At 57.5% G+C, this 25,047-nt stretch overlaps 1 protein-coding gene across 1 annotated transcript; it reads left to right on the top strand.

The window, feature by feature from the left end:
- Positions 1-25,047, top strand: FIGNL2 (fidgetin like 2). Its single transcript, XM_082849580.1, has 2 exons — positions 1-194; positions 22,780-25,047. Exon 2 carries the CDS (start codon positions 22,791-22,793, stop codon positions 24,759-24,761), a length of 1,971 nt encoding a protein of 656 aa, XP_082705706.1. The 5' UTR covers positions 1-194; positions 22,780-22,790; the 3' UTR covers positions 24,762-25,047.

Below are 25,047 nucleotides of genomic sequence, written 5' to 3'. Positions count from 1 at the left end.
GTCCGGCCACCCCCACTGCCCAGTCCCGCTCCCGCCCGCGGCGGCCGCAGCAGCCGCAGCAGTAGCGGCTCCAGGATGGTGAGCGCCGCTGTCCCCCAGCCCCGGCCTGTCGCCCCCGGCCCGCGCCCCAGCCCCGGGGCCGGACGCCCCCCCAGGCCGCGCACACTCACCTAGGACCCGGCCGGGATGCCGAGGTACGGGGCCGCGGGCCCGGCGGGGGCAGGCACGGGAGCGCGCGGGCGGGCCGGGGTCAGGGGGTGGTGACCGTTCGTTCGGTCGGGGTGTCCGGAGCTTTGTCCGCGGGCGCGGGGCAGTGCGAGGGCCGGAGAGGGCGGGGGCTGCGGGGCGCGGGGTTCAGCGAGGCGGGGGTCGAAGGGCAAGGCCAGCGAGAGACCCCGGCGGGTGCGTGGGAGCCGAGGGTCACTTCCCGGGGGGAGGGCGCGGGCAGAGAAGGGGCTCTCCTCTCCGCAGCCGACGGGCACCCTCTTCGCCGCCCCCTTTGGTGCGGAGGCTGCAGCAATAGCGAGCAGCAGGCTCTGGGGGGAGCCTGCGGGATTGGGGGTGGGGAACCAGAATTTGCGGGTTCAGGTCCCAGAAGGATCCAGTGTCCGGAGCCCGAGGGCCGGCCCGAGGCCCCTCCCACTCCGTCAGGTCTTTGTCCAGCGGCCCCTGTGTGTGAGGGAGGGGGGTGGGGACTGGGTTCCAGGCCCGGAGATTCCCCAGCATCGTGACGGGGCAGTGACAGGAGACTGAAGCCACTTCGGGCCCTGCGGCTCCTGCGTCCCTCACGCCCAACCCCTGCCTTTCTTCTCTTCTGGCCCGGGAGAGCATAGCCCCCATCTCAGAGTCGGGGTGTTGCAGGAAGCAACTTACCTTCACCCGTGCGCTACAGGCTGCGAGGGTGACCCTCTGAGCTCCCGGCCCTCTCTCCCGAGAGCCCTTTAAACTTCCCCGCTCCAAGAGCCCTCTCTTGGTCTGTCTACACAGAGATTCCCTTGCTAAGGAACCCGCTCGATAGAGGGTCCTCCGCTAGGGTTGGGCACACAGTAGGTGCTCAGCAAATGTACGCCCCCTTCTCGGCCCCTGGGCGGAGGAGGCCTGGGAAGGGGTCTACGCGGGGGCGAGTGTAAGTGGCCTGGAGTCTGCGTCCAGAGGCAGCCAGGAGTCCAGAGCGCAGCGGTGGGTGGACGGGTGGGTGGGCTGTTAAAGGGACGGTCACTAAATCAGGATTAGGCCGTGGGGCTGTCAGGCTGCCAGGCCCTGTCTCCATGGATACCTAATTTGGAGGAGAATAGAGGACGGAAGAATGTTTGTGTTGTCGTCCGCGCGGGCTGCCGCGGCTGAGCGGACTCCAGCCGTCGGCCAGGCAGCGAGGAATGGGGATCCGTTTCGAAGCCCACTCTGGGCTTCCGCGGGGCGGGAGAACTTCTCGGTTCTCGGGGCCCAGAGCCTTCCCTGTGGAGTCGCTGGAGTGGGCCAGGTGATGCAGTGGTCCAAAGAACTCTGACCCTGCACAGGGGAGCCCCAGAGGCTCTGGGTGGGAGCCCCAGAGTCCAACCTGAACCCCTGTGCATCGTCCTGGAAGCGGCCGGGCTGGGGTTCCTCAGATCCCCCATCCCGGAGCTCCTAGCCGGGAGCAAGCGCCGTCCTCCGCTGCGCTGTGACCCCGGAGGACGGACGCGCTGCGCGGCTCGTGGCTGAGCGCCGCGGGGACCCAGCCGCACGCCGGTACCCGGCGGCCGCCGGAGCGGCGGGGCAGGGGGCGGGACGGGACTTAACTGGGGTGGGCGAGAAAGGGGCGGGGCCTGCCGGCCAGCTTCGCTCCACCGGGTGACAGGCCTCGTAAATCCCCCTCTCCCGTATTTAGCGCCATTTCATTTATTTCCACTTGATTCCACTGGTGTCCTCAGCAGCCGCCCCTGTAAGGAGCGACCCTCGTGCCCTCCCTGTAATATCTTCTCGGGGGAAAGCCCTCTTGCGCCAAAGGGAATTAGTTCTGTGGGGCAGTGGAGCTGCTCCGGGGGAAGCCCAATAACCCCCACTTTTCAGGGGGCCCCCCGTCTCCTCAGGAGAAGAAGAGGAGGGCTGAGAGACCCAGGGATGAGTCTGACTTTCCGAGGGCCTGCGGGATTCTCGGGCTGTGGTGTAAGGGTGGGCTGGGCTCGGCTGAGGACCCCATGAGTGGACAATTCCACTGCGCCGACTGGAGCGGGGCAGGAGAGGGACCAGACCCGAGTGTGCTGTTCTCAGAGCCCTTGCCTGCCTTCCTCCTGGTCCTCCATGGCCACAGCTTTTTATGGAGCAAGAATCCCCGCCCCTCCCCTCCCCTCCCCTGCCTGGGCTGCAGCTTTATTGCTGAGACCTCAGACTCTCCACGCAATTTCACGCCTCTCTGCCTTCGCTCTGGCTGTCCCCTCAGCCAAATGCTTTCCCATTGTCCCTGTCTCTCCACAACCTCCTCATTCTTCAAGGCCCAACTCGGATGCCACACTTCCTCCATATACGGTCTCCAGAGCCCGCAGCTCTTGTCACTCGCTCCTCCCTACATGTTCTCCTAACCCTGCACCTGTGCCTCCTGTCAGCCTCTGAGGCTGAGTCCACACTAGGCTTTTCCTCCTGGAGGACAGGGGTGGAGCGTATACTTCCCCGCGCCCCGTCCCCACTGGGGACGCCTGGCACCTTGTGGGTGCTCCGTAAATATTTGTTGGCTGAATAAAAGGTGTTTTGTAAGGGCAGCCTGCAAAGCATGGCATCTGAACACTTCCAGGCAAATAACTCTGTGCTCCTGGGTGGGGGGAGACCTCTGGGTGGCTCTCTTCCTCCTCCTCATTTGCTGACCCTCCCCCATCCCCAAGTCCGGGGAGGACTTTGCCCCTTCCTTTCCCCACAGACCAGCATTCTTTCCCTGCCATTATCATCCTGTTAAACAGAGAGACCAGTCAGGATCCATATGGATCACATTAACAATTGCTTATTATCTGGGCCAAGACTGCCCCCACTCTCCACCCCCATCTCCTCCTGCCGCAGCTGCTGGACCCTTAGGAGCCCAGCCTTCCCGCCTCCCCCTCCCCCCACCTCTGTCAGCCAGGGATCGCAGGGGACAGGCTGGTCTCCCTTGCTCTCCCCAGGCCTTCTAGCAGAAGTCTGCTGCTTCTTGACTTGGCTGGCGGCTAATGACTCCTCTACCCGATTTAATGAAAACCAGGTTCTTTGCGGGAGCATGGCTCAGTGAGGTTCCAGGGCCGCTGTGGAGAGAGGTGGACCTGAGGCCGGGTACACCTGGGGTCCACAACCCCGAGAGCCTCTGCCTTCCCGGGGACAGAGGCTGTGGGCTGGGGTAAGCCCCACTAGGCCGACCATGGGGTATACCAGTGCCTTCTGCCATCTCAGCCCTGGGCTGGCCCTGCTCCTTTCTTGGAGCTGGCAGGCTAGTGAGGAAGAGCAAAGCAGGAGAGGCCCTACAAGGCTACGTGGGTCCCAAGCCTTATGCTGCAGTCAAAGAAGCAAGAAATCTTAGAGTTTTCCAGAGTGGCTGCTGAGGTCGGCCTTGAAGGACGAGGGGTGCGGTTTATGTTTCAATGCATGTAGCCCAAGAATACTAGGAATGGGAGGGGTCTTCCAGATGACCCAGTCCTGGGTGCATAACTTTTTTTTGATTTACAGACCCCTCAAAAGCCATCCCCAGAAAAATGCACTTCCATCACTCGATACTAGACTTTGCCTTCTGCTTTAGAGGGTCCTTGGACCCCGTGACACCCATGGGAACCCTACATCAGGAAACCCCCACCCCAATCCAGACCCCCCTGACGTGCTGAGAGCAGAGTGGGGCCTGCAGCCCAGCACTCCTGCCCTCCACGTGGTGCTGTCTTCATGGAGGGTGGACAGGATGAGCCAAGAGACCAGGGGCATCGGACGGAGCTGCTGGGCCAGCCTCTGAGCGGGAAAGGTTCACACTGCCTGGGTCGGGGTATGGGCTAGTCACCTCTGATTGTGTCACCTGGAGAGAGGTGACAGGGGTTGTTTTGTTGTAGGACCCACTCATCCCCAGGAGCAAGGATGCGTGGCAAGAGAGTCTAGCTCTCCTCTGAGCACTCTCGTAAGCGACTTGATGAATCATAGCTAATGTTTACGTACATAGTGCTTATTAAATATTCTGTATCTCATCTGAGAAGTGGGACTAATCATGGAGCCCTCCTCATAAACATTATCGCGAGGATTAAATGAGGCAGAGGCCGGAAGCCCTGAGTCCCAGTCTTGAAGGACTGTGGGCCTGTGAGGGCCTGGTCAGAAACGCAGGGGACAGAGCTCAGGGCTATACAGATCCTCCTTGACTTACGATGGGGTTATGTCCTGATAAAACCATCGTAAGTTAAAATTATTGTAAGTCAAAAACACATTTAATGCATCTAGCCTACTGAACATCATAGCTTAACCTAGCCTACCTTACAGGTGACCAGAAAACTTCCATGAGCTTACAGTTGGGCAAAATCATCAAACACAAAGCGTACTTTATAATAAAGTGTTCAGTATCTCATGTAAGTTATTGAAGACTGTACCGAAAGTGAAAGACACAGTGGTTTAATGGGCGCAAAATGGTTGTTTTGTATCAGTTGTTTACCCTCGTGGTGGCATGGCTAGCCGGCGGGAGCTGTGGCTCACTGCCACTGCCCAGCATCACGAGAGAGGATCGTACTGCATATTGATCGCTAGCCTGGGAAAAGATCAACATTCACAATTCAAAGTACCTTTCTACTGAATGCGTATCGCACCACTGGAAAGTCAAAAAGTTGTAAGTCAAACCGTCGTGAGTTGGGACGTCTGTGATTGCTGTTGATGTTGACATTTTCCTACTTGGGCCAGCAGGAAAATGGAGAAGGGATTGCAGTGGGAGGCATCCAGGTGCCTGGCTCTCTTTTCCTTTGGTAAGGAGGCGTGGACAGTCAGCCTTTGCAATTCACCTTGGAGACTGGTGGAGGGGTGGGGTGTTCTCAGTGAATGGTAGCATTAGGCAGTGGCCTCGGACCAACCTCCGTAGGTCCCCCACCCGAGGGGCCCCCCACCCGAGGGGCCAAGCCCTGGGCTGCAATGACCCTGCCACTAATCAGGTCTAATTGCCCTGGACAAGTCACATACTCTGTTTGTGTCTCTGTGTCTTCATCTGCAAAATGGGGGTAAGAACACTAGTGAGTGAGTTCGTAGGTGATAGAGGTGTTGGTTTCACATAGTGTGTCCTTTGTCTCTGAAGTACATGCCTACCTCTGGTGACCCACGTGGTGATTCAGTACCCACTGCAGAGAACCAACTCCCAGCGCAGGAGCAAGGATGAAAAAGGGGACATGAGTGTGAAAGTTCTGGCCCAGGGCAGGGCTTGCCCAGGCCATCTTTGAAGCTCTCTCCAAAGTAGAGTCAGGGCAGGAGCGGGGGCTCAGGAGGTAGGTGAGAGGGGAGCCAGCTTGGCTACCTCTGGAATCCGGGAGGTGGAAGCTGCCTCCCCCCTGCCTCCCCTCACTGCCTGGCAGATTCAAGCCACCTGATCCCCTGCTCAGTGCTGGAATCAATCAATCGGGGATGGATGGGAAGATGTGGCAAAGAGGCTGCATTTTATCCTAACAAACCTGGGTAGAACACCTGCTGGGTCCTGGCACCGTGCCAGGCCCTGGGCCGGGATTCCTGGGCCCCTGAGACTCCCCACACACTCCCCAGGCACCTACATACCAGCCCCTGAGTGGGGCTTTCCTGCCTCGGATCTTCCATAACAACCCTCGGCTTCCCGTGTGGCCTGGAAGGAGCAGATCCCATCCTTAGCCCTGGCGCTGTTTGCTTTGCTGCAGGTACCCACGTGAAGCACTGCTACACTCAGCAGGGCCCTGAGCCAGGCCCAGATACTTTATCTGGACAGGCTTTCATCCAACAAGCAGTATTTCTGATGTGCTCCCAAGGACCAGCGAATAGGCCAAAGGACAGGCTAAACTTTCAGAACCACTCTCCTTGTTTTTCCTGCGTAGGAGGGAGCCTCCGAAGGTGCTTGAGCTGGGGAGCGGTGGACGGGACCCAGGATGGGATGGAGAGGAGAGACTTGGGAAAAGACCACTCCCTTCACAGCAGGGCCTTGCATCTTCAGCGGAGTCCCAAGGAGACTTCTTTTCCCCGAGGGAGGCTGTTCATAGGTGACAGAGGCCCTAATTCGGGCTCTTCCTCTCCTCTCTGCAATTTTTCTGGGTCATCCCCACTTACATGTCTAATAGGCACTGCAAACCCAACAAGTCTAAAAACCGAACTCCGGCCCACCCCACCCCGATGGGGCAGCTCCATCCTGTTGACAGTGGGAATTAGGAAACTGGGAACGTCCACCTGCCGCTGTCTGGCCTGTTGGGCCCTTGGATGCTTGAGAGTCTGGGGTGTTTTTTCTTCTTTCCAGCCAGTGGGGAAAGAAAGCTGGCGAGATTCGGGTTATACTGCAAAAAGACACCTCCCGCTGCCTCATGTTCTTCCACATCTACCCGATCTACCTGGAGGTTTCTGTTGGGGCAGAGGGGCTCCAGGGGGACTTTGGCCACCAGGGGGGATCGCCCCTCCCACCCAGCTCCTCAGAGAGACAGCAGTCGTTGGTGGCCAGACGCTCACCCCTCTAGGAAGGGGCTCCTTTTCCAGGTATCCTGTGTTCTATGTGGGATGCCCATCCTCCCGTCACCATCTTCCATACTATAGCCCTCTCAGGTCAGAGTTTTGGGGTTTGAGCCCCTTATTGGGAAAGATGGAGCTGCCTCATCGGGGTGGGGTTGGTCAGGAGTTCAGCTTTTAGACTTGTTGGGTTTGCAGTGCCTATTAGACACGTAAGTGGGGACGACCCAGAAAAATTGCAGAGAGGAGAGGAAGAGCCCATCGACTTGCCCAAGAGTGCCCCACCCTGTAGACAGCCTCTCGTGTTGAATGCCTCTACTGATGGGGAGCTTATCACTTCCAGAGACAACCTACATGTTCTCAGACAGCTAACAGTAAGGCAAAAATCTTTCATGGCAGATTCGTCTCATTCGAGGATGGGGTGGGGGAGAGCCGAGGGCCTGCACAGAGCTGCCACCCAGCACCATGTCCAAGCTTGGTGACTTCGACGAGTTACCTATGCCTCAGTTTCCTCCTCTGTAGCATGGGAGTAACAGTCATACTTCCTTCCCGGGGTTATTGTGAGGATTACATGCGCTCACGTGCTTACAGCAGTGCTTGGCACGTGTGCTGGGGACCCAGACCGGAGCAGACAGGAGCTGCTGTGGTTGTTGTTTGGTTTTCGCCTAGCACCATCCCCCCCCCATTTCTCTTTCTGTGGCCCCGCAGGTGTAGGGGGCCACCCCCTGGAGGACAGCCCTGCCCACTCACGCCCAGGTAGACCGGCCAGGCTGCATAGCTGGAGTTACTCAGCTCGGCTCCCCCAGGGCTGGGAAGGGAGTAGGAGGGGGCAGAGGCAGGCAGCCGCTGGGGAAGCCTGCGTAGGCTGCCTGGGCCTGCTCCCTTACCTCTGCTCTGCTCTGGCCCTGTGCGGGGTGTCTCTCACATACCCCTATGCACGGGGAGGGGGGTATATTTGGGGCCCGGGAACATAGGATCACACAGACTTTAATGCTTAAGCCTTTCGGAGGTCACATGCCACCCAAACTCACTCAAGTCAACCTTGGATCCTAAGCTTGGCTGGGGGGAAGGGGGTGGGGTCTGAGAGGGGGCCTTTGTCTCTTGGGCTAAACACCCGTGATCCTTGATCCCGGAGGAGCTCGTGAATAGAGTTGTATTCCAATGTCATTAATTCCCTTTGTAGCCCCGTGTATTGAATATTTTAAAAATTCTACCGCCTGCCCAGGTTTATTAAGGTATAATTGAGTAGTAGTAGTAGTAGTAGTCCCATGTATTATTTGTTTCTTAATTGAGGTATCATTGACATATAACATTAGTTTCAGGTGTACAACACAATGATTTGATTTTTGTATATAGTATGAAATGGTCACCACAATAAGTCTAGCTAACATCTGTCACGATATATAGTTACACCTTTGTTTTCTCTTGTGTATTTTTATCTCATACACTGACAAATAGTTTTGAGAACAGGCCGCAAGGTTTACTAGATTGCACAAGGGGCCTACGACTGAGCACTGGTCAAGAGCCCTGACCTCCTCCCCCTCCCACAGCCATGCAGGGCCAAGTCCCAAGGGACGAAGGGCCCCAGATGCAGATCCTCGAGGAGACAGGCGCTAGGAGGGTCTCACCCAGCCCCGCGGAGCAGGGCTGCCCGAGCTGGCCAGTAACCCCAGTGACCACAGCCTCCTCCACCAGTGCCTGCTGCTGTCCCCACTCTGTGTTGAGAGGCCGAGTGCACCCCAGGATTCCCAGGGACAGGAAAAGTGTGGCTCGGGATGAAGTTGGGTCTGGCACGGCGCGGGTTCCCAAGAGGGACCTGAAGGGGCATGTGACATTATCTGGGCATTTTCTAAGTTGGACAGAGGGCAGAGAGGGGGCAGGGCACTGGGGCTCCTCCTATTGGCAGAGGAGGAGTGGGTGAGAGGTGCTCTAGGACACAGGGCAGCAGGGCCAGGGTTCAGGCAGGACATCCAGGGAAGCCGTGGTCTGGGACTCGGTTCCCCGCACAGTCCCAGCCAGCAGTCGAGAGGGGCAGGACAGGGGCCTTACACTGCAGGGTGATGCCTCCATTCTGGGGCCCAGCTTGGAAGCGGCCCTTCTCTCCTAGGGGTCTCTCAAGCGCATTGGATCCTTCTGTGCCAGAGTGGCTCCCCGACCCCGCCCTTTTCAGGCTGAAGTGCGTGGCCAGCCCTCTTGGGAGCCAAGTCAGAGCCAGGCCTGGTGTGTTGCCCCATGCCCTGGCTCCCTCCAGCCACTCTTGAGAGTGCCACCCTTCCTTCGCCGCCCTCATGCCCGCGTGGGGGCGCGCTGGGACCTGCTGGTTCCCCCATGTCACACCGGAGGAGACAGAGAGGTTGCCCCACATCTCAGAGGCTGAGCCACTCCCTGCATCATCTGAGCCCTAGGAAGGAGGCGGGACTGTGACCTCCAGAAGGACCCCTGGGCTTGCCAGGGTGGGCTCAGAGACCCCCAGCCCCAATGGCAGTCTTCAGACACCTGCCTAACTGAAGTCACCAGTGAGTCCAGGCTGCATTTGAGGGTCTCTGGGAGCAGCCAGTGAAGGTGAGGAAAGGAGGAAGAAGGGAAGGAGTGTGTCCTGCTGTCCAGTGGGCTCGCACTATAAACCCCTCCTAGCAGTCTGTTGGGGGCACTCAATGACGTCATGGAGATCGAGCTCCGGGTCCAGGAGGCAATGGCCTCTGGGAGATAGCAGCCTGACCCACCAAGTCCTCCGGAAAGCATGGACGTAGGGTGAGCCCTCCCTCCCTTTGTGTCCTGTCCCAGGGCCCAGCAGTTAAAGCCCCCACTAACCTGCTCCAACACAGCTCAGGTAGTGAGAAGAGGGCGTAGCAGGGTGGGCTGTGCTGCCCTTAACGCAGTTACCAGCCCCAAAGACTCACTTCACTTGGCCTTGATGAAAATTCTGCTTGCCCAGTAGGGCCACTCTCAAGCAGGCATGGAGAGAAGCCAATCGGCCTTGCTAACCTTCATTGAGGGCCGAGTGGTTGATAGCCCAGAACCTCCCAGAGCTGTAGGTAGCTTAAAAGAGGATGCCTGTTAACCAGAATGGTTTTCTGTTCCTGAAATTTCAGGCAGCCTAAATAAAGCAAACAAAATCGAGGTAGGTGGAGACAAATTGAGTTTTCTTTGGGGGAAGGGGGAAGGATGATAAGTAGGCCAGTTCTCTCTACCTGCTGTCTCCAGGGAGATAGATGAATTGGGGATAGGAAACCCGTATTCCTTGCCCTGTGTTTCTGGATACCTTCCCAGCCTGCGGAAGGGGTGAGAGTGTGTGGCTGGAAGGAGAGGGCTTAGAGCATCTCCCAGCAGCTACAGACACCAGGATGAGGGTCAAGAGAAAACACGGAGGGGCTGTCGGAAAGAAGGGAGTGGGCAGGAGAGTAGGGCTTCAGAGCTGGAAAAGTGATTAGCAGCTCTGATGAGGCTGAAGGCAGCCCCGGCAGCCCCTGGGCAGCACAGGAGGGAAAAAGAGCTGTCATGCATAGAGGGCAGACCTGGTGAGTCCCACCACAGTCAGCCAGATCGCAGTGGGTACAGGCAGGTCCCCAAGCCCTGGGGGTGGATGTGCCTCATGGGGATTGGGGGTGGGACTGAGTCTTCAGATAAAGCGTTGGCTGCCCGTGTCCTGGGTCTGGCACCCCAGGACCTTCTGCAAGAGAGGGGAAAGCCCAGGAGCCGTGCCCAAGTTCTTAGGGGAGTAGATGGGCCGTTTGATCAGTGAGTGTGTAAATTGGGATTTTGTGGATCGCTTATTCACTGCTGGAGCTGGGGCCCCCAAATTCCTCTGTGCCCCAGAATGCTTAATTTAGTCCTGAGCTTTCCCCCGGGAGAGGAGGGAGGACAGCTCCCCACAGGCCCCCCTCCCCTCCTGCTGTGTCTCCTCCCAAGGCCCCAGGCTTTGTCATTGCAGGTTGAGTGGTTCAAATGTGCTAATACACTCCCTGGGGGCCGCTGGGCAGTGGGACTTACCCTTCAGTGCTGTGATTGGCTAGAAAGACCATGGGAGGGAGTTCATGGCGGCAGCTGGGAGAGTGTGTGTGTGTGTGTGTGTGTGCGCGCGCGCGCGCGCAAGCGCGAGTGCACACACGTGCTGTGTGCCTGTTTGGGGGGAGTTTGGGGGGGGGCTGTCCATCCTGCTCAGACCACTGGGCAGAGACAAAGGATCTTCATCTAACCTGCAACGAGGATTAAGTCCAGAATAAGCCACGTCCCTACCTGGTCAAGCTGGTTAGGGAGCCCACCTGTCCATCTTTACATCCTCTTATTACCTCTTGACGTGGTGGGACTTATTCAGTGTGCGCTGGATGGATGAGTGACCACATGACTGACTGCATTTTTAACTGGGGTTGTGTCTGCTAGAATAATCCAGCATCTACAGATTCCTAAATCTCCCCCTAAGATTCCTAAGTACCCCCCCTTCTCTCACTGCTGACACAAGGGCGGGCATGAAGGACTGGCCAGACCTCAGGGGACACAGCTGTGACCCCCAGACTCTGTTGCACTGAAGAGTGCTTTCACAGTGATCACGTTTTTCCCTGCCGGCCCCCATCTGTCCATGGGATTTAATGAGGATGAGGATGGTAGGCGAGGGGGGATGGGTGTTAAGCAGCTGATGGGGGAGGGAAGGAGGCAGAGCCTGGAGGGCCAGATGACAAACTGCCCTGTCCTACTGTCCTCTCCTCTTCAGCCTGCCCCTCCTCTGCTGGTGGCAGGCGGGACAGGTTGGGCTGGCGGGGTGGTGGGTTCAGCTCATCTGCTCTCCCTCCCCGGCTCCTGGGGAAGCTGGAGTCCTGAGGAACGGAATCCGAGTCCTGGGGATGTCTTACCTGGAGACCCTAAGAAGTGAGACTCCGTTCAAGTTCAAGAGAAAGCAGCGGAGGCTCCAGCTGTAGTGGGAAGCACCCCGGCTGCAGAAGCAAGTCCTGGCTGGGATGAGAGCAGCACAGTTCCCATGGAACTTCCTGCAGTGATGGGGGTGCTCTGCGTCCGCGCTGACCACGCAGGTGCCACTACCGCGTGTGGCCAGTGAGAGCTTGGAGTGTGGCTAGTGCTGCCGAGGAAATTCCTTTAGTTGAATTTCACTTTAACAAGACATTTTTTATTTTTAAATAATAAGTAATTATAAGTGATTTAATTTTAAATAATTAGTACATTTTAATGAATTTAAATAGCTCCCTGTGGCTAGCAGCTGCGATGTGGGCAGCACAGGGTTAGGGGCTGTGTTCAGAGGTGGAAGCCAGGCTCTTGGGTGCAGATCCCTTCCTGCCTGTGTGACCTTAGGTGGGGTTCTTCGCAGCGTGCGGTGGCCCCTCCCCAGTCTGTCAGAGCACCCCAGCCCCAGTGCGGGTGGGTGACCGAGCGGCCCTTAAGAGGTCCTGGCCGGTGAGGGGGGCCAATACCCAGGGACAGACCAAGAGCCCAGGGTGGGAAAGGAGTGGCTGTATAGAGCGCTAGACTTTGAAGCATCTTAGAACTTCCTTGGGGGTGTCAGTCCTAGAAGGCTTCCTGGAAGAGGGGATAGGGAGCAGGCTTGGGCTGGAGCTGTGCCTGAGAGCCTCGCCCTGAGGGGGCCCTGTGTTTGGCACCCAGGCACCTTGGCCAAGGCTGAGATAAGGAGGGGCTGGCAGCATGGGCTGAGAATCTCAGCTTCCCCTCTTACTAGCTGTTGTGGCCTTGGGAGAATCACTCTCCCTTCTCTGAGCCTCCATTTCCTCTTCTGTAAAATGGGGAGAATATGTTTATCTATCAGGGAAGTCGTGAGGATGAAACTGAATGGTAATTATTCAAGTTCTCTGCAAATACTAGAAGGCTGGGAGAAAGGGAAGGTTTATCCTCAGGGGTGCTCGGCCCCTGGCCTGGCCTCTCAGGACGACAACAGATGGTCACAGCTTGTCTGTGGCCCTGACCGCGGACACAAGCAGGGATTTCTGCACTCTCCCCTCCCCCCAGCGCGTGTGCACACACACAGCCCAGATGGGGGCTGCTTGGCCGGCCTCCTGCTGTTTGGCATTTGACATATGAGGAGTCCAGGGCCAGAGCACACCCCACGCCCCCTGCCACCCCCATCCCAGAGAGGAGCCAGACTGGCGGGGAGGCCTTACTACCTTGAGGAAGCAGGATCCCAAGGGCCCTGATCTCTTTACCATGTGTCCGGTGGCCTTTGATGGGAATTCCATTGCCCCTTTTGTCCTCTCCCAGAGGCCTGGCTGGGGGAAGAGAGGAGGAGGAAGATTTTTGGGGGAAAAAGAAAAAAAAAAAAAAAAAGAAGGCCAGGTGGGGTCCCTGGGAGGCTGGGTGTCCTTCAGCTCCAGCCAGATCAGGGCTGGGTATTTCCTCTGGTGTTCACAGACACGGATTCCCCTTCCAGGCAATCCCTCCCCGTCCACTCCTGAAGTAATTCCCTGGCTTTGCCTCTTGCCACCCTCAACAGCTCACGTGGGCTCAAATTTAGTCACCTGGGTTTTTTTCTTTATTTGGACACGGAAGCACTTTCAAGCCTCTTTGCTCATCGATCCGTCCATCCATCCATCCATCCACCCACTCTACAGAGTCTATTAAGAACTTACTGTGCATAGGTACTGTCCTAGGTGCTTGGGATAAGACAGTGAACAAATCCAAGTACCTGCTTTCATGTAACTTTCCAATGGGTACAAGAAGATAAAGCCACAAGTAGGTCAGATTTTGATGAGTGCTACAGAGGACAGCAGGTTGGGGGGTCAGGGTCTGATGAGGTGACAGTTGAGCAGAGGCCTGGAGTGAGTGAAGGTGTGAGCCGTGCAGAGGTCTGGGGAAAGAGTGTTTCAGGCACAGAGTGCAGCAAGGCCAGGGCCTCTGAGGCGGGAGCAAAGCTAGTGTGCGGGGAGCAGTGAGGAAGCCAGTGTGACTGGAGGGGAGGCGCCAGGGGACAGTGGCGGGAGGGGAGGCCCGGAGGGGAGGGGAAGCAGATGGGTGGGATGAGGTCGGCTACTAGGAGGACTCTGGCTTTTCTTCCCAGTGAGATAGGAGCCTCTGGAAGCTTCTGGGCAGAAGAATGACATGCTCAGACATGTTTTCAAAGGTCCTGTGGCTACTGCGTTGCGACTAGAGAGTGGGACACAAGAGTGGACATGGGGAGGGGAGAATGGGAGGCCGCTGCCGTCCTCTGGGTAAGAGATGTCGCCGGAGTGGTGAGAGGTGGCTGCAGTTTGGATAGATTTGGAAGCCGGGGACAGTCTGATTTGCTGGTCTGAGGTGTGAAAGAGAGAAGTTAGAAGTGACCCCAAGGTTTCTGGCCTGAGCACCTAGAAGGGATGAGGCTGCCGTTTCCGGAGGTGGGGAAGACCCAGGGTGGGAGTAGTGGGTGGTGGGTAGGTCGGGGCTGGGTGAGAAAGTCAGAAGTTTGATTTTTGGACACATCAATTGTGTCCATTAAACATTTAAGTGGGGAGGGGTCAGGAAGAAGGTTGACTATGCCAGTGGGGTGTGCATGGGGGGGAGCTAGGCTGGAGAATCCTCAGTGCACAGCCGATGGTCAAGGCCGTGAGCCTGGGTGGGGGCTCCAAGGAATTAATGTGGAGAGAAGCCTCCAAGGACTGAGCCCTGGGCTCAGCAAGCCTCGGAGGGGAGGGGTGAAAGGAGGGTCTGAAAGAGGTGGAGGAGGAGAGGGGGCGGGGCGCCCAGTGAAGAAGCTTCAGGAAGGAGGGGGGACCGGCTGAGTCCAACGCCGCTGAGCTGAGGACTGGCCATCTGACTGCCGGTCAGACTTAACAACGCGCAGGCAGACAGCTGGAACGCTGGTGTGAAAGCCTGGATGGAGGGCGTTCAAGAGAGAATGGGAGGGGAGGAATCAGAACTTGTAGCATAGGCATCTTTTAAACTCTTTCTTGTTTTTGTTTTGTTCTTGATTTTGGTAAAGAGCAAGCAGAGTGCAATAGGATGTAGTTGGAAAGGGATCAAGAGACCCTCTTGAGCTCCCCGACCCCAAGATGGGAGAAGGAGCAGCACGTTGGTGGGCTGATGAGGATGACCCAGTAGAGGGGGAAGCTGGTCATGCAGGAGAGGGGAGACTTGAGGGAACACGGTCCCTGGGCATCGGAAGGGGACGGGATCCGGGCGCAAGAGGAAGAACAGCCTGTGTTCTTACTGCCAGCAGGGGCTTCCTCCAGCTCTCCCCGAAAGGCAAGGGGTCAGTGAGGGCTGGAGTGGCCAAGGAGGATGCGTGAAGGAGGAGGGACCTGCCGTGGGCCTTGAAAGATGGGAACGAGCTAGTTGGCACAGGGAGAGCTTTCCAGTGAGTGGACCCGGGTGAGCAAAGCCCTGTAGGCTGGACTGAGCAGGGCCGTTTCCCAGGTGTCTTTTGGCTCCGACCATTCCCACCTCCTGGCACGTGACCCCTTCCTCATCTCCCTATGGCTCTCCCTTCCCCCTTCCCCAGCTCCAGTTCTCCACCATTTTTCCAGCCAAGGAGTGAGTTTAGGGACATGGAGGGAGTGTTGAGATCTGCTGGGTGGACCGTGGCTCCCCTCCGGGGTCTGCTCCCCCATTCGTATCCTTGCCTTACCGGAGCCTGTGGAGGTGCGAAAACACTGGCCAGAAGGAGGAGGCCCTCTTTCTGACCTTGGGCAAGCAGGACCTCCTCCCTGGGACCCAGTTTTATCCTCTGTAAATACTGTCTACTTAGGCGGGGTGTCGGGTGGTGAGTGATGACACGGTGTGCCAGCACTCCCTGCTCAGCTCGGCGGCGAACGCATCCCAGTGCTTTCTGTCTGCAGAGACCCATTTCAGGTGCCGCTCGGATTCCCCACCGAAAATAAGCTCCAGAGCCTCGCAGCTGCCAGTGTTCATTCTTTTCTTTTCTTTCTTGCTCTTTCCTTCTCTCCTCCCTTCCTTCTTTCTTCTTCTTTCTCCGTCCCTCTTCCTTTCCTTCCTCTTCTCCTCTTTTCTTTCCTATGGCCATAACCACTCTCACCTCATCTTCCCTGTGAGGCGGCAGAGTTGCAAGGAAGGGCGGGTCCGGTTTTGCCCCTGTGACAGCTGTTGTTCAGTGGCTGGCACTCTGAAGGCATATGAAAGTGTTTGCTGGCTGGACGGAAACAAGACCGTGAACCTGGAGAAGTTGGGCTGCCGCCCTTGTGGCGCAGAGTGTTGTAGCTGCCTCTCTGGCCTCTTCTGGTTCATCCCCTAAACACTTACTGAGCCCGACCCATGCTAGGCCCTGTGTCTAGGGCGGGGTGCTGGGGATCCAGCTGCGCTGGGGGGACAGCTTCCTAGATGGTGGGTGCAAGGCCTGAGGCAGGTGATCTGTCCTGTCCTCCAGAGGCTCCCGGGTGCCCTCCCTCTCCTCCCCTCTTGCAGTAACTGGGGGTTGGCACGAGGGGGCAGGGCCCAGTGGATGGGGGAACTGTCCCCTTCAAGCTCTGCCAGGCAGCCAGAGACCCCCGGGGCATCAGTTGTGAGCGAGAGACAAAAAGCCTGGGACAAAAGGCCTGTGGGAGCCGTGGTGAATAGATTAATGAGATTTCCATACGAGGCCCAACAATGGGATTCTCCACTCCAGCCCCTTTGTCCCAGGCTGAGATAATAGAGCCCAAGGAGCTGGCCCGGGAGGGTGACATCGGCCCTTCTCCACCCAGGACTGGAGACACCACACAGCTGCCCCTCCTTCCTGCCCCGCCCCCAGCCCTGTGGGTCAGGGAATTCTGAACCAGAGAACTTCTGTGAGATGGGAAGGGCGTGTTAGGGGCCCCCTTACGGAGTCGGAGGCGGGTGTTGACACTGCATGGTTGGGGTCCCTTCCCACCTCGGCCTGTATAAAACTCATTTAAAGGGTTCCTAGTGAGAGCAGGTTTGCTGTCCATCATCTACAGCATCTCATTTGACGCTGAAGAAAGTGAGGCTTGGAGAGGTTAGTGTCTTGCCCGTGGTCACATAGGGACAGCTCAGGGTGTCTGCTGCCTCTTGATGTCAGAATGAGGGTGGAGGCGTGTGTGAGGGAGAAACACTCCTCCTGTGTGTCCCCCTTTCTCTCACACTGCTTCACTTCCAACACCAGACCTGTGGGTTTTCCACACACCAGCCAGTTCTGGGACACCAGCTGGGTGTCCTACATATTTAACTCAATCCTGACACAATCTACTGGAGGTAGCGGCAGCTCCCACGGGTTAAGGGCCCAGTCCTACAAGACTGCCCCCTTCAGATGCCAGTCACGAGTCTGGGCTGTTTATCTGTGCTTCTGACCAGTGTGGGGTGTAAGTCAGAGGTTCCCACGACCCCCTCCTGCAGTTCGATTAATATGCTAGAGTTGCTCATGGAGCTCAAGAAACCAGTTTACTTACTAGATTACTGGTTTATTATAAAAGGATTTAAGTCAGTAACAGCAGGATGGAAGAGACGCATAAGGCAGGTATATGGGAAGATGCATGGAGCTTCCTTGCCCTTTCCCGGCAGCCACCCTCCCAGCACCTCTACGTGTTCACCAGCCCAGAAGCCCTCCCAACCCCGTCCTCTGGGGTTTTTGCGGAGGCCCCTTACACAGCCAACAGCGATTAAGCCGTTGGCCACTGGCGATGGCGCCCAATCTCCAGCGCCTCTTCTCCCCCTGGAAGGTGGGGCGGGGGCGCTGAAAGTTCCAACCCTCTAATCGTGGCTGCTTCCCCTTGCAAGCAGGCTTCATCTTCAGGTTTCCTAGGAGCTTTCCCAAAATCACCTCATTAACATAAACTCAGGTGTGGTTGAAAGGGACATGTTAGGAATCACAGGAGACCAATTTCATCTTTGTTGCTCTGAAGCTATTTCAGGAACTCGGACAAGAGAGCAAATATTATAATGAAAGATGCTCCCGTCACTCTTATGCTTAGGAAATTCCAAGGGTCTGGAGAGCTGTGAGTCAGGAACAGAGGGTGAAGACTAAATATTGGGCTGGCCAAAAAGTTCGTTGGGGCCCACCCGTATCTATTTCTTATCGTAAATCACACTATCACAGCCTGTGTCAGACCTGATGCACGGAGTGTCCTGGGCCTGGTCCACGGGGATCGGAGAGGCCCACGAGGACTGAAATCAGTGCATTAAGTGCCTTGGCCATTTGTAAAGGCCCAATCACTTCCCTCTTTGATCCTGGAAGACTTCCTACAAGTGAGGGGAGGGTTTTATAGAATTCTTTCCTCCCCCTCCCTCCAGCAATTCTTTGTTACTATTTATTGACCACCTATGAGTTTGAAGGACTGCACTGTGTGTGTGGAGTCAAATGGAGTTCCAGCCTCCAAGGGTCTGCAGAGAAAGAGTTGCTTCAGGAGCCTGACCTCCTTTGCTCCCCAAAGGGTGCAGTTTCAAAAAGTGGCGTTTTCTCCACAGAGTCCCAGCCACCCCCAGCGAAGCCCACACACCCAAATAAGGAAGTGTCTGCCCAGCCTAGGGGTGTGACTGTTTATCAGATGGCAAGGTTGCGGGTGAAAGGGACAGCTCTACTCGGGCTGTCTTGCAGTGAGAGGGCACATATTCTTCTGCGTGTGGGGCACAGGTAACTTGGGATCCCCCAGGGGGAGATGCTTCCAACTGCAGGTTTGAAGGGTAAGCATACAGCACTTGAAGCATAACCACATTCCCGGGCAAACACCGAAACACGTTTCCTTAGGGCCAAGGAAACAGCCTTGGTGGAGGCTGTGTCATGGCCTCAGGCTCTTCTCTTGCTGTGAGTACCAAGGGCTAGACCAGGGAGATAGTGCAGCCAAGAGGTCAGGGCCTGGGCCCTGTAGTTAGACTGCTGGGGTCTGAATCCTGCTCCCCTGGGTAACAGCTGTGTGACCTTAGGGATGTATTAATCTCTCTGTACCTCAGTCTCTTCATCTGCCAAATGGGGATGATGACAATAGTATTTCTCATTGGGCTGTTGTGAGGGCTACACAAGACAGTGCATAAAGCACGGAGAAGGGGCTGGCTCTGCCCCCAGTGGGGACAGAGAGGAAATGGCATAAGGACCAGTCTGTCATATCAGAGCTGGAACATTCTTCGCATTCCCCCAACCCCAAGGGGAAGTGACTTGTTCGGATTCACTCAGCAAGGTTGGGCCACTGCTCAGGTTCCTAATTGTACCATTTATCCTTCTACTTTATATCCGACGCTGGACTGTGTACTTATGTTATCTCTTTAAATCCTCGTGGCCATTCTGCAAGGCATATGTCATGCCCTTTAACAGGTGGAGAAATTGAGCTTCAGTGAGGTTAGGCAGCGTGCTCAGGCTCACATCATAAGTGTTTGAACCTGGATTCAAACCCAGGTCTCTCTGATTCAAAACCCATACCTTCCCCCAGTCCCCCAGGCCTTCCACCATGTGTAGCTCAGCTGATGCAGCGACTGCAGTGTGCCCTATGAACCTGGGAAGGAGGTGGGGTCCCTCTCCAGGGGAGATCCCTCCAGCTCCTGACTAGCAGGCCCCACCTCCCCGTGGGAGAGGAGAGGGCTGTAACTGGCCTGAGGGTGAGGGCAGGGACACAGCATGCTCTACCCTGCTATCACTGCAGGCAGAGAGTGACGCTTGAGGGAAGAATGAAGGAGAAGGGCAAGAGAGATGGGCTGGTAGTTAGTAGGGGACTTAGGGTAAAGGAAGTCTTTTTTGAAAATGGGAAAGAATTAAGCTTGCTGTGGGGATGAAGCCAGGCCGTGGTAGTGGGGAAGAATAGTTCATTCATGGGGCAAGGTCCCAGCCTGGGCCAGATGGGGTCATGGGTTGAGGTGGAGGGACCCTCAGGCCGCCTGGCCTGCAAAATGGATGCAGATGGAGATAAAGGTGAAAATAGAAGGCCAGAGGTGAGGGAGACGTGCCCCTGGCGAAAACGGAAGAGAACAGCCTGGAGCGGAAGGCCAGTATCTGAGGGGACTGAGGGTAGAGACAATCTCAAAGTGGGTGGGATAAGCTGTGGTGGACAAGGGCCCCTTTGGGCAGGGGCTAGGAGAGCCTGCAAGGGGCTAAGCCCGGAGCAGATGAGACAGATGGGTGTGGAGCTGGGAGGACAGGCTTGGAGGGCCAGAGGTAGTGGGTTCCTGGAGTCCACAATGGCTGGGGTGGAGTGGTTCGATGCGGACCAGGGCCTGAGTGCTGGCTTGGTCTGGAGAGAGGGGACCTGAGTGAAGACTGCTGCAGGCCAGGGCAGGAGCCGGCTGAGGGGCAGGGAGGATACTGCAGGACAGCCACAAGGAGGGGCAGCGGATCTGGCAGTGGGCGAGGGAGATGTGTGTGAACAAGTCCACACCCGGAGCCTTCCTTGCTGTGTCTATGTGTGTCCTTCTGGGAGGGGCCACCCTTTTCCCCCAGCATGCCCAGTTTAATAAGTTCAGGGAAAGTGCTCTCATCACATTCAAATCTCTTTTCCCTATATTAAGGAGCCAAAGCTCCCTATCTATATTCACAGATAATAGTGAATTAAGAAAAAATAGGTTTGGGGGGCTACGTCATAACACAATTTTTGCATTTGTATGACTCTGATGTTACCACATATGACCCTGCAAGCAGAACCACTTGGGATTTCTGATATCCCAGGACATTACCCGTTTGACAATAGGTAAAGCCTCTGTTCTTCGGAGACCCCTCCGTAGGAGCTGCATATCTGCATCCCTCAGACCTCACCCTCAGTTCTGCTGTCTCTGCTCTGCTCTCTTGCCATTGGTGGCCAGGACCACCTCTCAGATGGAGGCGAAACAAATGTAAGAACTCCTCTATTAAAGATTTAGTATCCGTGGCTCATGCCTTCCCTAGGGCAGCGGGGATGAGAGTAAATAGTTTTATTTTCAAAGACTGTCCTCACCCAGTGACATCAGGTTACAGCCATAAGAGGTGATACAGTCAGGCTGCTGCAAGTAAGGGCAACTGTGGAGAGCCTGAGAAGCGGTCTGATTACTTTCAGCCTCTTCTTCTACCACTCCCCCCACATATACCCACTTGCAAGGCTCCAGGGACCCAACAGTTCTTGGTGCTCCCTCTAGGCTTACAGCGTATAGGTTATGTACGCTGTGCACTGCACAGGAGCCCTACTTCTAAAGGGGCACAGTTCACATCATAGACGTGGTAGATTTGTAGACTTATTATGACGATTTTCCAGAAGGTGGCAGTAAGGCATCTTGAAGGAGGGAAGAGGGCATATGAACTATTCCAGCCCCGGCTTTCTCAACGCACTGTGCCCTGCATCTTTGAAGGGGCTGGAACCCTCTAGCCGGTCTGGTCAGTTTTGGTCTCTCACCCTTCAAGGTCCAGCAAAGATACTCCTCCCTGGTGAGGCCTTCTCAACCAGGCATGGCACATCCCCCCGAGCCCTAGAGCTCTGGGCACACACCTCTCTTTTCCCACCTCATAAAGGATGTTGTCTGTCTCCTCCACCTGGTTGAACCATCATATTCACCTTTCAACCTGCCCCCGTGCCCAGCACAGCTCTTAGTATGTGCTCAATAAAAAAAAATTTTTTTAATTTTATTTATTTATTTATGGCTGCACTGGGTCTTCGTTGCTGCGCACAGGCTTTCTCTAGTTACGGCGAGTGGGGGCTACTCTTCGTTGTAGTGCGCGGGCTTCTCATTGCGGTGGCTTCTCTTGTTGCGGAGCATGGCCTCTAGGGCGCACGGGCTCCAGTAGTTGTGGCATGCAGGCTCAGTAGTTGTGGCGCGCAGGCTTAGTTTCTCCGTGGCATGTGGGATCTTCCCGGACCAGGGCTCAAACCTGTGTCCCCTGCATTGGCAGGCAGATTCTTAACCACTGTGCCACCAGGGAAGTCCCTCGATAAAATTTTGTTGAAGAAAGAATATTGAACCTGTAAGGTTAACTTGTCTTATCAAAAGCTTAGGTTTGAAAAATCATCATCAGCAAAAATCTTCTCTGGCATGTCATGGGCCCATTTAGTCTTTGAGATGTTATCCTTGGATCAGGCCACCCAGTTGGAACCATATGCCTGGCGAGTGCTGTTCCCCAGGCCTTGGGATCCCTTTTACCAGTGTGGCCCACGCCTGGACTGGTGCTGAGGGACAGTGGACAAAACGGCCGTGTTAACACTTCTGCCGTGTTTACAGCACGGCCACTGAAGAGGCCACTTTTATTACATCTCACAGGTCGGCTTCCTGAGGTCCATGAAAAAAAGTTCCATGATCTCAATGCCAGGAACATTTTTGCTTCTTTTGAGTATGACAGTGTTTTTTTTTTTTTTTTTTTTACTTTGCAAGATGAGTTATTTGGTTCCTGGGAAGCTCCGAGACAAATTTGTGACCCACTTTCTATTATGTGCACTAACTTCACACTGCTGTGAACTAACTTTGTCCCATCTTCTCTAGAAGACATATATGTCTTTTCTAAACAAACTTTTTGTACTGTGGTGTAATATTCTGTGAACGAGGCCGGTGTCAGCACCTGCTCTTTGCACGCAGTCGTCATGGGCAGAATTGGGTCTGGAACCCAGGTGCTCTAACTTCATCAGGTAGAGACTAAAAGAAACCAAGTAGAAAGGAAGTGAACGCTTCTGGGTCAGCCTCTGGGGTTTCCCAGGGCCGATATGGTGCTGCCACTGACACGGGCATCCCTCACTTCAGGCCCAAAGTGAGCCCCTGGAGCCTCAGGGAAGGCTAAGGTGAACAGAGCACTTAGGACTATCAGACTGCTGGGCCACCGCTAGGCCAGGGGCCTTTACACAACCCCAGTGCCTCTGTAGTGCCTAGCACATGGTGGGTGTGCAGCAAATATCTGTTACTGAATGAGCCCCACCTGGGTTTGACTATTCCCAGGGCTGGGGGTGGGGGAAGGGGGGACTACCCATTGCCTGACCCTTCACTACAACAGGTCTAAAAGTAAGGACCATGTGTCCTAGAGGGCAGGGCTAGAGGGGCCAGGACAAAACAATAGTCGTTACCTAGAAGGTGAAGTTAGGGCCAAACATGTCATTTTCAGATCCATCTTGGATCTGCGGAAAGTATTTTCAGATAACTTAATTGTGGGACATGAGGGGCAAGTCAAATATGGTGTTTTTGGTGCCAGAAGACGGCCTAGGGAGGGTGGAACGGTGTGGGTGGATGCAGGAAAACCAGCCTGTCCCAAGCTAAGGCTTAAGAAGGTCGGCCTGTGGCTGGCAGTCGACGGGCTCTCAGAGGCTCTGCAGGGTCTCACTAGACTCTCCTCTCTCTTGCCTGAAGCTCTGTCGAAGATGCACTGGACACCGGAACACGCCCAGCCCCTCAACCAGTGGCCAGAGCAGCACCTGGACGTCTCCTCCACCACCCCGTCGCCGGCCCACAAGTTGGAGTTGCCCCCCGGGGGTCGCCAGCGCTGCCACTATGCTTGGGCACACGACGACATCTCTGCCCTCACTGCCTCCAACCTCCTCAAGCGCTACGCAGAGAAGTACTCGGGGGTCCTGGACTCGCCTTACGAGCGCCCCACCCTGGGCGGCTACGGCGACGCCGCCTTCCTCAACGGCGCCAAGGGGGACCCCGAGCCCTGGCCGGGGCCGGAGACCCCCTATCCCTTGGCCTCGCTCCACGAGGGCCTCCCGGGAACCAAGTCGGGCACTGGGGGCGGCTCCGGGGGCCTCGGGGGTTCCCCGGTTTTAGCCGGTAACCTACCTGAACCCCTCTACGCCGGCAACGCGTGCGGGGGCCCGTCGGCAGCGCCCGAGTACGCGGCGGGCTACGGTGGGGGGTACCTGGCGCCCGGTTACTGTACGCAGACCGGCGCCGCGCTGCCCCCGCCTCCCCCGGCCGCGCTCCTGCAGCCCCCGCCCCCGCCGGGCTATGGCCCCTCTGGGCCTCTGTACAACTACCCAGCGGGAGGCTACGCCGCGCAGCCGGGCTATGGGACCCTCCCGCCGCCGCCCGCCCCGCCCCCGGCCCCCTACCTAACCTCGGGCTTGGCGGCGCCCACGCCCCTGCCCACACCCGCCCCGTCCCGCCCACCGCCCTCCTCCTACGGCTTCCAGGGGGCCTCGGAGGCCGGAGTGTCGCTGAAGCGCAAGGCGGCCGACGAAGGCGCCGAGGGCCGCTACCGCAAGTACGCCTTCGAGCCCGCCAAGGCCCCGGCGGCCGACGGCGCCTCCTACCCCGCCGCGGACAACGGCGAGTGTCGGGGCAACAGGTTCCGGGCGAAGCCGCCGGGAGCGGCGGAGGAGGCATCAGGCAAGTACGGTGGCGGCGTTCCCCTCAAGGTCCTGGGCTCCCCCGTCTACGGCCCGCAACTCGAGCCCTTTGAGAAGTTTCCGGAGCGCTCCCCGGCGCCGGCTCCCCGCGGGGGCTTCGCGGTGCCGTCCGGGGAGCCTCCCAAAGGTGTGGACCCGGGGGCCCTGGAGCTGGTGACCAGCAAGATGGTGGACTGCGGGCCGCCGGTGCAGTGGGCGGACGTAGCGGGCCAGGGCGCGCTCAAGGCGGCGCTGGAGGAGGAGCTGGTGTGGCCCCTGCTGAGGCCGCCCGCCTACCCCGGCAGCCCGCGCCCGCCGCGGACCGTGCTGCTCTTTGGGCCGCGGGGCGCCGGCAAAGCGCTGCTGGGCCGCTGCCTCGCCACGCAGCTGGGCGCCACGCTGCTGCGCCTGCGCGGAGCCACGCTGGCCGCGCCGGGCTCCGCCGAGGGCACGCGCCTCCTCCAGGCCGCCTTCGCGGCTGCGCGCTGCCGCCTGCCCGCGGTGCTCCTTATCAGCGAGCTGGACGCGCTGCTGTCAGCTCGGGAGGACGGCACGAGCGCCGCGGGCGCGCTGCAGGCGCCGCTCCTGGCCTGTCTGGACGGCGGCTGCGGCGCGGGAGCCGACGGCGTGCTGGTCGTGGGCACCACCTCGCGGCCCGCGGCCCTGGACGAGGCTACTCGCCGGCGCTTCGCTCTCCGCTTCTACGTGACGCTGCCCGACGGCCCGGCCCGCGGGCAGATCCTGCAGCGGGCGCTGGCCCAGCAGGGCTGCGCGCTGAGCGAGCGGGAGCTGGCGGCCCTGGTGCAGGGCACCCAGGGCTTCTCCGGGGGCGAGTTGGGGCAGCTGTGCCAGCAGGCGGCGGCCGGGGCGGGCCTCCCGGGGCTGCAGCGCCCCCTCTCCTACAAGGACTTGGAGGCGGCGCTGGCCAAGGTGGGCCCTAGGGCCTCGCCCAAGGAGCTGGACTCGTTCGTGGAGTGGGACAAAATGTACGGCTTCGGACACTGAAGGCGCTCTGTGAGGCCGCGGGAGCCGCCGCCCCCCTCCCCGGCCCTCTGTTCGCGGAGTGAGGGATATGGGGTGGGGGAGAGAAGGGGGCGCCGGTGGATGTTTTTGTTTCGTGGGAAGGAAAATGCTTCTGCTAGGCAGATAGATGCCGTATGCGCTGTGTACTCAGGTTTTTCCTATTTATTGTGGACGGGAAGCTCGCCATCTCCGCCCCGCGGACGGCCGGCCCGGGGCCGAAGGAACTCCTGCTCTCTCGCCACAATCCTTTTGTCTCCTTGCTTTCTGA

This window comes from Leucopleurus acutus (genome assembly GCF_964270905.1).
Source record: "Leucopleurus acutus genome assembly, chromosome: 11".
Lineage (NCBI taxonomy): Eukaryota > Metazoa > Chordata > Mammalia > Artiodactyla > Delphinidae > Leucopleurus > Leucopleurus acutus.
The sequence above is the reverse complement of the archived record's forward strand: the minus strand, read 5'-3'. Positions and strand labels throughout refer to the sequence as shown.